The sequence below is a fragment of the Pagrus major genome, chromosome 12 (genome assembly GCF_040436345.1).
Source record: "Pagrus major chromosome 12, Pma_NU_1.0".
NCBI lineage: Eukaryota > Metazoa > Chordata > Actinopteri > Spariformes > Sparidae > Pagrus > Pagrus major.
In genome coordinates, this window is record NC_133226.1 from 17,115,783 (window position 1) to 17,129,605 (window position 13,823).

General features: G+C 39.5%; 1 protein-coding gene across 5 annotated transcripts in view; it reads right to left on the reverse strand.

Annotated features, from left to right (window-relative positions):
- The window catches only part of fubp3 (far upstream element (FUSE) binding protein 3), a 31,703-nt gene that overhangs the window by 10,045 nt on the left and 7,835 nt on the right, over window positions 1–13,823 (reverse strand). For 4 of the 5 annotated variants that reach the window (XM_073477441.1, XM_073477443.1, XM_073477442.1 and 1 more), the window contains exons 2-10: window positions 7,854–7,965; window positions 5,336–5,369; window positions 4,419–4,468; window positions 4,196–4,267; window positions 3,217–3,274; window positions 2,825–2,987; window positions 1,389–1,487; window positions 1,066–1,170; window positions 846–948 (exon numbers count right to left, since the gene is read on the reverse strand). In XM_073477441.1, coding sequence (XP_073333542.1) covers window positions 846–948; window positions 1,066–1,170; window positions 1,389–1,487; window positions 2,825–2,987; window positions 3,217–3,274; window positions 4,196–4,267; window positions 4,419–4,468; window positions 5,336–5,369; window positions 7,854–7,965 — 796 coding nt within the window. The remainder of the gene's footprint in view (window positions 1–845; window positions 949–1,065; window positions 1,171–1,388; window positions 1,488–2,824; window positions 2,988–3,216; window positions 3,275–4,195; window positions 4,268–4,418; window positions 4,469–5,335; window positions 5,370–7,853; window positions 7,966–13,823) is intronic. The other variant, XM_073477440.1, reaches the window with a different exon arrangement.

Genomic DNA, 13,823 nt, shown 5'->3' on the forward strand with positions numbered 1-13,823 from the left:
AAGCAGTGATTAAGTAGGAAAAAATGCTGAACCTCTGGATGTTCCAACTGGAATAAATATCACTCCCTAAATTCTGATGATTGAGAAGCTCTGCCTGGAGCTCAGTCGCTCTACATTTTCTGTCAGCCATCAAATACTCAGTTTTCCACCTCAGTTTACATTAAACTTGTTCCTATTCCAAACACAAAGATGCAATATCTGTCTTTTTTGTACCAATACATGTTGTATGCTCAGATGATGACCAGAAGTCTGTTTCAGTATAAACTAATCCTGAAAATGCACTAAAGACACACATATTTATGACTCTACTGACTGATTTACTGACTCTAAGAAAAAGGTAAGTTTGAAATGTATCCTAAAGATTCAAATTTATACTTCATGCTTCAGTACCGTGTGTCATTAACAGTGTTTAACATACACAAGTTGTATCCATACTTATAAATAAATTGATTTAAACTAGGTAACTTTCATTTCACCTCCAGTGAGTCCACTGATTTCCTGCTTATGGAGGGTTTGTAGTGGAGACTTCCTTGTTGGATGTGTGTTAGTAAAAAGGAGGAGACTACCGAGTCTTTCAGCTTCCTGAATTTCATCTCGACTATCAACAATCACCACCGGCATCAGAAACTTGTCAGAAATGGAAAGAACTGTGATTGACTGCTTGTCTTTCACCATGTGGTGTATCCGTAGCTGCCATAGTGTAGTTACATTTCTGAGGAGCGGTTATGTATGTAGTTACTATAGCTACATTTGAACCCCTTTACGTGAAGTTATAAAACCAGCTTTAGAAAGAACGCATTTCTACACTACTTTAATGACAACATCAGGTCGTTTTATCTTTCTACCTTGTTTGAACTGGATCCTGACCCCTGCATCATTCTGGATCTTCTTGATCATCTCTCCGTTCCTGCCAATGATGATGCCGACAGCAAATCTTGGTACAACCACCTGGACGATCAGGACAGGGAAGAATTCAGAGATTAAGAAAAAATTCTCTCATGTGAATAAATAAAATCACATCATCTTAGCTGTGCAGTATTTAAAAATGAGGAGGAAAGCTCTTACATCCAGACTGCTTCCCCCCATTTTGGATCCAAAGTCTGCTCTGCCAACCCTGAACTCTCCTTGGTCCTTGTCTCGGATGAGCTTCACCACAAGTTCACGGGCTTGCTGCAAAAAAAAACACAAAGTCTTTATCAAAAAAAAAACCAACAACATTTTAACAAAGAACACTACATGGGAATCATAACAAAAGTCCAGCTGAAACTCTCTCAATAGGAACAAAGAGGTTTCCGAATGTTTGAGTGGAAGACTGGAGGCATAAAATGTGTAAAACCGAGTGTAAACTGGAAAGATAGCGGCACACACTGAGCTCTTTTGAGACCGACCTGCACTTTGTGGGGATCCCCAGTGATTCTCAGGGGCTTGTCTGCTCCAGTGGGCATGGGGTCATCCTGAATCATTATCATCTGCACTCCTGTTCTCTCCTGCAGGGGTACAATCAGACCAGCGCAAAAACACACATCAAACAGGTTCCTGGGGCCCAAAGGACTATTCACTGTGGAAAGGTGGACATTTTGTCACATCTCTAAAGAACAGGTTTTATTTTTTTTTGTGTGATCTTGGGCACTTATAGCAGCGGGTTAATATCTATGGAGGATGTGAAATGATATTTCAAGTAATCTGAAATGTTTATCGAATAAAATGTGTCATGACAATTGGAATATAATTTGAGCACATTAAGTTTTAGAAAAAAGCCGTTTAAAGTCAAGTAAAGCTCAAAATTATAACACCAGTTTTGAGGCCATTGGTACACTAAATGGTTCTGTGCTGAAAGGAAAGTGAAAATAATTGAAGTTTCTGTTGGTGAAATAACACTCAGGTAAGTACTATGACATCTTCCATGTCTCCTGCACCTCTACTATAAACTACGGTACACTCTAATCAGCTATTTTAAATACCTGTTATTTAAAAGAGCAGCCACAGTTTTGACAGTGCACCAGTATTTGTCTATCAGCTCGAGGATGCGGTTCAGCTTAGACAAATTTGCTAGATTAGGAGAGAACTAATCTTACATAGCCATAACAATCTCTGGGTGAGGTCTGGCTGCACCAATTATTATTCTGCTATGATCACATTTGTCTTGGGCGGTGCAAAGCCCAGGACGCAGTGAAGGTGCCCCTGCAAAACAGTGTTGAGGTGAACTTGTTTTGCACATGGGAGAGTGAGCCCTGGCATTAAATGGCTAAATCTCCATAAAAGATAAGGTAAAAGCCGCCAGCTTGTTTGACTTCAAACCTCCTAGTTAGTTAGATTAGGTTAGAGTCAGGGTAAATGCTCGCACTGAGGTTGTGAGGTTTCTCATAGATGGGGCATTAAGGTTAGATTAAGATCAAGTTTATTAAGATTAGTGATATTGTGCGGTAAATTTAATAAGTACCCGTTATTTCAATGTCTCAGATACTTATTCAATCAACATTTAGGTACATATATGTATCGATTTTGACAGATCAATATTAAAATGGATATTTCTATACTTGCTCCTGCACACATCAACACAGAAAGAAGATCTGATCCACCGATTTCTCTCCCTGGTTTCTTCAAGTACAGATAAATGAACCAGGATTTTAAAGCTTAACTTTTAATTTACCGTTTAAACTTGTTCCTTAGCAGACACAACAGCAGAGCTGTGTTTAGTGGCATGTCCACCATCTATTCTATACAATGATGGCAAGTGAAATGTTAAACACCTAGGAAAAGTATGGCTGTAATAGGTACAATTTTACTGTCACTGCTATATGTTCAGTACAGCCCACTACCAGACCTGCAGCTGTTTGATGGTCTCTCCTCCTTTGCCGATGACCAGGCCGACTTTGTTGGCAGGGATGAGGATCTGTTGGATGGAGCTGTTGCCGTCCATGTCGCTGTGGAAGCCTGGGCCGTACCGACACTGCTCCACAATCTCACTTAGCAGCCTCTTGGCCTGCCTGTGGGGGCGGAGTGACGAGCAAGAAACGCATTAGTCACCACAGACTCAAGAGAAAAACGTTTCTCTTTGTTGAATGTGAAAGAGGTGTTCAGGTGATTCAGTGACTGATTAAGAGGAGATGTGAAAAGGGATTTGAGTTCGTGCCCTCTGTGTCACAACAATGGGGCACACTTTCCAAATGCTCTGTGCAGTTTCATTGTCTGTCAAACTTTTGAGGTGAGACTTACTCGATGTTCTCTGGGCTCCCAGTCAGTGTGCAGGGCCTGTCCAACATGCCTCCACTGTCTGTAACGAAACAACCACAACCATTAAAGATACTACACGTTATCACATACATGAGTTATCAACAGTATATTATGTTTTATTTACACAAACTTAAAAATATGAGTGATGTTAGTATCAAAAGGGGAAAATATACAAACATAACATTTATGTGAAAGGCTTCAACTATAAAGAAACAAACTAAATTAAAAGAAAACTTCTGCTTTGATGCCAACTCTTCTTCTGGCTTCTCATTATGCAAAGTTCTCATTTAAGTGTTATTCTGTAGTGTCAGAAAAAACAAAACAAGTATTGCTTCATATTTCCAACAAATTTCAGGTTTCCACATCACACTTGTGTAAATTGCATACTTCAGCATGACTGGCTGTGATGTGTCTAAATCGTGCTTAAACTCAGATTAAAAAGGTGATAATAAGAATACTGTGAAATCAGCGATCTAGTGTCAAACTCTGCACATGCATAATTCTGCATAGAATCAAATGCAGGGGTCAAAACATCCAAGTGCAGGAAACACGCTGTCAAAGTGTCAAACTGTAATCATCTTATTTTACTTTTCTTAAAAAAACAAAAAGGTAATGATTAATATGGTTTACATAAAAAAAATTTTTTAAAAATTGCATTTTTATCAGCTGAGAGTGAATATTGTCAATGTAAGATCTGTGCAGTTGTCCCGGACCTGAGATTTGGTATGTCAAATCTTTTTATGAAATGTCAGATATTGCATTTGATAGAGGAAAGAGTAAAAAGTCTGAGTCATTGTGATAATTTTCCAATTCCAAACATTTCTAACACTACTGCAGATTAAGAGAAAAACTGTAATCTTTTTTTAAAAATCATTAAAACATCTGTGTGAAGAGGCAACAGATGTTTGTAAAATCACACTTAATCAGAAACGGGGGGCTGAGATAATGTGTCAAAACTTACCTGAAGCAATCTGGATCTTACAACCTGATTCCAGTTGAATTCTTGAGATCTGCTCTCCTCCTTTTCCAATGACTACAAAAGAGGGGGAGAAAAGACCAGCTTTAAGCCTTTTTGAATTTAGACAGAGGCCCCAAGCAGTGACCCAAAACTGAGTAAAATGTCAATACTGATGATTACATGTCAAACACAAATACTGACTATAATGAACTGAAGGGCTACTTACTGAATCCCACCATCTTATCAGGCACTTTGAAGTCTTCTGTCGCAAGAGCCCTGAGTGAGATTAGGTTCATGATCAATAACAACTTCGAGATTTCTATAACTACACTGCATTTTCTTTCCACCAACTTATAAAAGAGAAGAACTAAAAGAGGGCTGCAACGACTGATTATAATCATTATTTCATTATAATATATTTCAGAACTATATTGGAAATTTCCCCACACAACACAAGAGTCAGATTGCTTCTTTTTTCTAACTTACATCCAAAACATATTCAGTTTACGATCACAAAAGACAAAAAAAAGAAAAACAGCAAATATTCACATTTGTCAGAACAGATTATCAACATTTTTGCTGATTAATTTTCTGTTGATCGACGTATCAATAAACCAACTTATGTTTCAGCTCTTGAAATTATGAGTTATGCAAGAGAAAATTATTTAGAAACAATGCTGATTAAAACATTCATTATTTTTGTAACTTTTGCTTGTTCGAGCTTCAGAATCCAGAAGAGTTGTTGCCTTTTTTTTTGGTTTTCTATCATTACAAAACGCATATCTTTTTGTTTAGGACTTTTGGTTGGACAAAGTAAGTGATTTGAAATGTGAACGGTGAAACTACCTGACAATTAGGTGATGGATTAAGAAGATAGTCAGCTAATGAAAATAAATTGTAGCTTTATTTTAAAAAATCATGTTGCCAAATTCGCCAACAGTTAAACCATACAGTAATTATATCAGATAACTACTTTGGTTGCATGGAGAATATCTGTCTTTGAAAATTAGGCAAAATAGGGCTGTTAGAGAAAATAAAGAATAATTGAGCTCAGAACTACTTAACTAGGGCACAGACTAAATACTAGGCATGCATCCACAGTGCAATAAAAGAGCAGCAGAAATGTGTTTATGCTTGGCTCACCTTTGATGTACCATTGCGCCGAGGTGGTTCCCTACTGAGAGAAGGGAGAGGAGAGCAAACCAATTAACGCATGAGAAATAATCAAAGATCATGATTAAAAATAGATATCTACTAAAATGAAAGCTGACGAAGCAGCAAAATGAAAAAGAGTGAGTCAGGGCTGGAGGGAATGTGAACAGATGGATATGGTCCTGCCAATCGTTCGTGTTGGTGTCTGACCCACAGCGGGGGACTTTCACCAGCATGGTAATCAGGTCTGTGAGTGTTTGAGTGAGTGTTTCAATCAGAGCCGTTCAGAAAGAGGGAGGCAGCAGCCGGGTCAGTGGCTGCTGGTCATGAATTGAATTTTGACAGGTAGCACCGAGCAAGGGTCCTGCAGGGTCAGTGGAGGATGTGCTGCCATGGACGTGAACACCTGAGTTGATATCTAGCAGCTTCAATCAATTTTATGGTTGTTTGCTCCGATTTCACTTCTTCTGGAAATGCACCGGGGTTAACGCTTGAGAATGGAACAGCTATGAATATAAAACAGGAGGTGAATTCATACAAGGACACGACTACAAGATAAGATGCGAACGCCTTGAGTCCATTTGTATACTTGTACATTTGATGATTAAATGCAGAAGCCTAACGGCAGTGCTGCACGGATACCACTTCTGTTATTTCCTCCACACAGTGGAACAACCTTGACGGAGAAATACTGAGGACAAATTGTTGCAAACAATAACAGCGCGTCAAACAATCCTAAACCAGAATTGCATACAATTTACCTATTGAAGCATTCAGAGTTGAACTATCATACAAACAACTGTGACAAGATAAGGGGAGGACGGGATAAATGACTTGTGTTTCCACTTCATGGCTATGAAACGAATCAAATCTTTGTTATGTGTGCAGGGCACAGCGAGATAGAGTGACACTTTTGTCACGACACTGCAGTGTCAGAAACTTGATACACAATACAAACACAAAACCATGGCTCTCTTCTGTGGCCAGTTTTGCAACAACTACACACAATCATAAAAGTTTTAATAAACTCAAAGCGTCACAAGTGGCAAACAAGTGGAGAAATAGAGCAGTTGTTACCAAGAGAGGAGTTTGACAGGGAATAATAGGTAAACTTTTAGGCATATTTCCTGTTTGGTCTGGTTTATTATACCTCCCTAAGGCCATGTTAAGCTTGAAAAGATGCTTTCTGGAGCTGTTGACCACTAGTAGTACAGCATTTCCCTAAACATAGACTAGGGACTTGACAGGCCATCCAGGTATATTTAGCTATCCCATTTTAGCGTTTTTGATTTTTATCATTTTATCCATCAGAGTGAAGGATGCCATCCACAAATCAACTAACTAGTGGGCAATCTCCCATTGCTCTACACCTCCCATCTACTGACATTTGCAGCTCTGCAAAGAAACACACACAGATGTGATATTACATCCCTCCTCCTGACCTCACGTTTAAAATTTAGGCTTAATTATGTTGTTAGGAAAAAGCTCGTAGGTGCACCTGGCTACTGTGGATTTCAAACGTTTTGATAGGCTGCATCATTAACAACAAGCCTCCTCCACACTTCGCTCACCTACAGCTGTGAAAAATGAACACAGCGACACAAAACCTTTTGAGCAATTCTGGAGAAAACCTGTTGATTTTCTGAGTCTCATTCTCAGGTCGTCAAATACGCCTTAAGTTGTTGGCTCCGGTCTGATATATGCTGTTCACATGCATATATCGTCACATTTTTGTTATTATATGGAGGGAGATCGATTGTTTGGAAGACTTTCCCACTCTCTTTCTAAACCTTATTATTGTAATATTAGAATGGTTTATAATATTTATGTGCAATTCACTGATTTTACTGACTTTATTCAGTACCTAAAGCCACTATGATCTTGCATGACAAGATCAATACATTAGATGATTGATTGCAACGCGGACCGTTTCCCTGCTTGGAAAAACAACCACTTAGAACTTTGTAGGCCAGAGTAAGAACAGCAATGTCGTCTTAGTGCGGCTGAGATCATCGGGTTGAGTTGCAGAAACAATTTTGAAAATGGTGTATTTCTTTTATTAGCATAAAAACCTTTGAAAGCCAACTGCTCCGAGCAACCACTGCTGCAGCTTTGGTCTCGATTGAAAATTACATCTATATAATTTGCTACAGATGGGTGAGGGCAAAATAACAACCTTTCCCTACCTGAAAAGGCAACTTGTTAGATTGCATAATGAAGTGAAACGAAATAGCTAATCAAACTCTAAAAGATGGTTGAAGCAAAACTTGACAAAAGCAGACAAACACGCAGCTTGATCAGGCAGAAGACGGCCACTTAGAGCATCTCCTTTTCTACAGCGAGGGGATAAACACTTTATGCTGTTATGTAGCAGGATTTCTATGAAGGTGTCCTCATGTTCTGCAGGATAAAAGCATCACAAAGAGTGGCTGTGAATGTATACGAATAAATACAGAACAGTCTGCAGACCCGTGGTATTTACAGTATGTGTTTATAACTGAATGCTTACCTCCGTTGTCTAGTGAACGTTTTTGGCCTCCAAAGCCATAGAGAGAGGGGTCCAAGACCGGAGAGGAACTGTTCATGTTGGGCATCTGGTCTCCTCCCATCTTGGCTGCCATCTGGAGACACAAAACAGCGAGACAGATGGAATGCTAGGTGAGAAGTTGATTTGTGACGATACTTTCTTTGAACATACATTTCCTTTCCAAGACAACCCTTCAGGATAAATGTGACACATTTGCTTTTCTTCTTGTTTACTTAAAAGCATCAAGTTTGCTGTGAAGTTGGGCCTTGACAAAGCATCTGTTGTGGAGATTGTTATCTTTCTGACAGCAGCTGAAACCTGCACTTTGTACGATATCACAGCAGCAGAGACTACTGATGGTGGTGCCTTCCTTGTAAACATACATCGTGTGCCAGCTTTCACCGACTAACCTTTTGTATGCTTTGGCTGACAAATGACACAGATCCTCACGCAACGTCTCAACAGACTGGATTTGCAGGCATGACAGATACCTAAAGTCGTTACAAAAACACACATTTCCAGCTCCTTATTCAAGCCTGAGGTGTTGGCTGCTGATTCTGTTTGTAGAAGCCGTAGGAGGTAGGTTGATGTGCAAAGGAGATACAACGGAAAAAGATAAGGGCCGACCCAAAGCACGCATTCACCATCAGAATTGTGTCAAACACGATTTTAACACCATTTTAACTGCCCCATTGAAAGGTTTAAAATGTAAAATGGATGGATTGATTTTGGAGTGGAACTAAAGAGGTGCCGTTTCAATTTTATGGTCATTTTACAAGCTGTAGTAAGTGTTAGTATTATATTCAACTGCACCACACTGTATGTGTTTCTGTTTTTTTTTAAGTTTCTGAATATTTTTCACATACTAGTCTGACAGGAACTGGGTTTGGTACGATACTTATTTTAACACCTTACTGTGTGCTTTTAACTAACTTCTACTGTACGAGAACTCTACCTACGATAAATAAAATAGTGCATGTATGTTTCCGATATCAGACAATTAAAAACATTTTTGTTTTAAAGAATAAAGTGTAGAAAACACTGGGGTGATTAATAATTATGAAATTTCAAATGAAAGTTTCAGTTCAATGATGTAATTTTAGAAAAGGTTTGTCAAACTGTAACCAAAAACTGCATGTCCACCTGAGTGTCATGTTTCTATCATTGATGATAAATAAATGCCAACAATTGTTACCTTTCCCACTGAAGACAAAAGCCATATGTTGGTGGGTGTTATTAGTTTTTAGCCCAGTCTTAAAAGAGGATAGTCAGTGTTTACTTTTGTGGATCAAAGTCAATACGTGACTGGCCCAAGAAACATTCTCAGTACATTTCTGGTCACCCCAGACATACATTTCTCTACATTTTTCTCCTGTAGTGATGGAAGCTGTCCAACGCCAGCATACAACTTCAAGAAGAGTGCACTTATTTGCATTACAGCTTAGCTAAAAACCAATCTATGTCTACTACGACCTAAAGTAGATGCTCGTGTTCTGCAATGATTGACGTTTAAATCTTCAGTTATACTGCATGAGAGCGCCAACAGCATTTTCCACTCCTTGCTAAGCCGCCACCTCTCCTTCCATACAAAAAGTATAGCATTTCAGAAAATTACACTAAATTGACATCTGTGCCTGACTGGAATTTTTTTTCGCGATATGAAAATATAGTGACGGCAATTAGAGTCTTCCATCACCTTCAGGGATGATTATCTACTTCAGAGCCCACCAGTGGAAGTGAGAGGGGTGCGATGGAAATGAGGAGGCAGGAAAGGAAGCAGGTGTGTGTGTCTGTGGAGGAGGGGGGGGGGGGTGATGTTTTCCACGACAATGCTGTAGCTACATATGTCAAACTGGCTGAAAAGCATTTAGTCTAGATGGAAACAGGGGTCAACGAGCACATGGTGGATTTTTTTTCCCCACCAGTTTTTTCTTAATCTTTGAAGTGTCTATTTTAAGATTCTGACAGGTACCAGGATGAAAAAATGTCCCATGGGGTTTATTTTTAACCCTTTACTGCACCTACCCCAAATCCGAACCTGAAAAAACCTAAAAAGAAATTGCCATAGCACTTGAAGTTAACAAACCACAGAGACAATTAAACACATTTTTCTACACAATTTTGGGCCAAGGAATTCAATAGAATGGTTATTTTTAAGTTTTGAACACATCTTGACTTGATTTTGGGACAAAAATATCAAAAATTAGCTGAAAATTCTCAAAATCGCATGTATATCTTACCCTATACTAAAATCCTGTACACTGGATGAAAACATTTTGAGATTTTTCTTAATCTCTGATGTGTCTACTTTAAGACTCTGACAGGTACCAGGATGAAAAAATGTCCCATGGGGTTTATTTTTAACCCTTTACTGCACCTACCCCAAATCCGAACCTGAAAAAACCTAAAAAGAAATCTTGACCTGATTTTGGGACAAAAATATCAAAAATTAGCTGAAGATTCTCAAAATTACATGTATATTCTCCCCTTTACTAAAATCCTGTACACTGGCTCTTGCAGCTACCCATGTAGACAAATAGACACATTTTTCTACACAATTTTGGGCCAAGCAATTGTTGGAATCATTGTTTATTAATAAACTGCAAGACTCATGCAATGTCTGTTTAGTATTTTTTTCTAACTGACGTTTCATAAGAAGAAGAAGAAGAAGAAGAAATAGCCTGAATATTACAATACTCCACCACCAGCTCTCTCTTTTAGAGTGATTCCAACACATTTCTGAGTAAGTATTTGACTGGTCATTATTTTTTTTCAAGTTGGTTTCATTTAGGAGGACAAAATAGCTGCTAGCTTGAACTGCTAGCTTGACTAAACAAGCTAGCAGTAGCTAGCTTGACTAAACAAGCTAGCAGTAGCTAGCTATTTAATTTAGCTAGGCTATTTCGACAACATGAGCTATCGTACTAGAAAACTAAATAATAATCTAGCAGTATACCTAATTAGTTTGAGAACATTAGCTATCATACTAGCTAACAAAATATTAAGCTAGCATTATGCTAAATCGGTTTGAGAACATTAGCTGTCAGTTAATAAGTTAGAAGTAGCTAGCTACTTAGTTTCGGAGGACATTAGCTAACTAAAAAATCTGAAGACAAGGCTACTTAAACAAAAATCTGATCAAACACATTTTATTATTATAAATTTTATTAGTTTTTGATTGTGCAGTAATTCATATCAAATATACAATTGTCACTTCAACGACTTCAACTAATCAAATTCACCTTTGTATTTTTTTATCAACAGTTTCATAACGATGTAATTCGTATAGACTAGCCATGGGAAAAAGGAAAAGTTGTGATCCTACTGAAACTGATAAAAAGAAGATTTCACCACTGTCATGTATTGTACATGCCCCGAGTCTCTCTGAGCATGGTAATTTCACTGCCTTCAGTGCTTGCAAGGGGGAGCATAATGAGAGGCTATCATATTTACACAGTATTTGTGATATGAGACTCTGTGAAGCAGCCACTTCACCCTACCGTATGAAGGAGATTTGTGACCAGATACCATTGACATTGGAAGGTTTGCATTTGGATACAGCTGGCTATCATCAAAACTGCTATAAAAGATTCACACGGAACTTGGGTCGTTTACAAGTTGCTTCAAAAGTATCTACATCTGGTGCATCATCATCTACATCATTGATAAAGGACTCCTTACGCAAGCACAAATCTCAATCAGCTCTGATCCATTCTGAACGTGCTCGATGTTCCTTTTTGTTTCCTGATCAATGTGTTTTCTGTGACAAGATAGAAATTAAAATTAAGGGCAAGACTGAACGCCTCACAAAGTTTCAGAGTTGGAAACACAAGGAACCAGCCTGGAAAGTCATTGAACCTAGAGCATTGGAATTGAAGAAAGAGGCTCTTTACCGTAAGGTGCAAGGCAAGGACCTCTTTGCAATGGAAGCCAAGTACCATCCATCATGCAGGAACACCTTTAATACAGAGTACCAAAACTACACACGTGACAGGGAAATTAGAAACCCCTTGCTGGCCCAGAAGAAAGAAGCAATTCAGAAATCCTACTTGGTGGTAAAGGATTACATTCTTCAAAATGTTATAGATGGCAAAGAGGTTGTCCAGTTGAGTTTCTTATGCAGCCTCTTCAACAAGGACCTAGTGAGTCAGGGTTTTCCCAATCCAGACTACCGCAATGAGAGACTGATGAGACGTTTACAAGCAGATGAGGACATCTCTCATAGACTTGCCTTTTGTAAGGTACCACTCCGTGGCTGTGTTGAACTGTACCTTGTCTACAGCTCAAGCATTAGTGTCGCTGAAGCAATTTCATGTGCTTACAAGCTTGGAACAGCAGACCAGCTCCATGATGCAGCTCTCACCCTCCATGCTCTCATTTTAAAGGCATTCAAAGAGTCAAAGGAACTGACATGGCCCCCGACTGCACAGGAGCTGAACTCTGTGAAGATGGAAGAGCTACTCCCAGATGATCTTGTTAAATTTCTAAACTTGGTGCTGACAGGAAGAGCTGAGATTGATGGAGAAAAGTGTGAGAAGACTCAGAGGCTGGTCTATTCAATCTCACAAGATGTGTGTCGTGCTGCAACCAACAGCAAGTGGAAACTGCCAAAGCACATACTTCTCTGTGCCACAGTTCGGCATCTCTATCGAAGCAAACAGGTGAGTAATCAGCTAACCTATTACTTAATAGGTCCTGTCTATTGCTTAACTGTGTTTTGGTATTTGATATTTACATATTTAATAAAGCAGATCACTCTTTTTCTTTGCAGCTCACTACCATCCTTGCAAGACTAGGACACTCTGAGACATATGACTTTGCTATGGAGCTTGAGACAGCAATGGCCATGGCATTTGATGAGATGTCCACTTACCTGACCCCTCAAATAATCACTGGCGAGGGAAATGTTGTTTTTCACAGTGAGTGGGACAATCTGAACAGAATTACAACCAATGTGCTTGGCTCAAATATTGTAAATAGTGCCGGGGGGATTATGATTCAAGAGGTGAAGGAGGGCCATCAGAACACCAATGAGAGGATCCTTCCTCTCTATGAGAGATCATCAAAGATGAGAAGCCTTAAGATCACACCTCCAGAGACACTGCCAGAGCTAGCATTCAAGAGAGATGGTCCCAAATTCCCAAAGGATGCCAGCTTCACCCCTCCTGTTGAAAACCAAAAGTCATATAATGCCTCAGTGTTGGAGTACTACATCTATCTGCTCTGCAGACGTTTAAGCAGTGAGGGAAAGCAGCAGGTGCCTGGATTTGGTGGCTTTATTTCGAGCACTGGTAAAGTCCCTCCTAGAAAATCTACTGTTGACTTCTACACCCCCATCAACCAGCCCATAACAGACAATGCAGTGGTGTATGAACTGCTAAAGAGGTCTGAGGCAGCAACAGAGGAGGTTGGCCAGCCATACACCATCAACACATTTGACCTGGGTGTGGTCATGAAGGCCTGTCCTATCATCTGGAAGTATGAAGAGGAATTCAGAAAACATATCATAATCCCTGGCAAGTTCCACACAGCCATGAATTACATAGGCAAGATCACTGGGTACAAGTGTCGAGGTGCTGGCTACTCAGAAATCCTCATTGAGGCTGACCTTGCAACCAGTGGTTGCCTGAAAAATATACTGAGTGGGAAATCATATGCTAAGGCCCTGTTTGGTCTTAAAGTGGTCACAGAGGCACTTGAACGGCTGCTGATCAATGTTTTCCTGGAAGAGGAGAATCTTCAGATACCGCAGGAGACCCTCATCAATCTTATGCACTGCTGCAGTCGTGAGAACCTTGATGCCGCTCTGAAGGACTACTCATTGCTCAAAGTGATCCATCAGTACATCCAATATCAACAGAAGGTTCGTGAAGGCCACTTGGGAAAGACAAGCATGTTCTGGCTTTCTGTGATGGATCACGCAAGGCTGGTCTTCATGTTGGATTTTGCTGT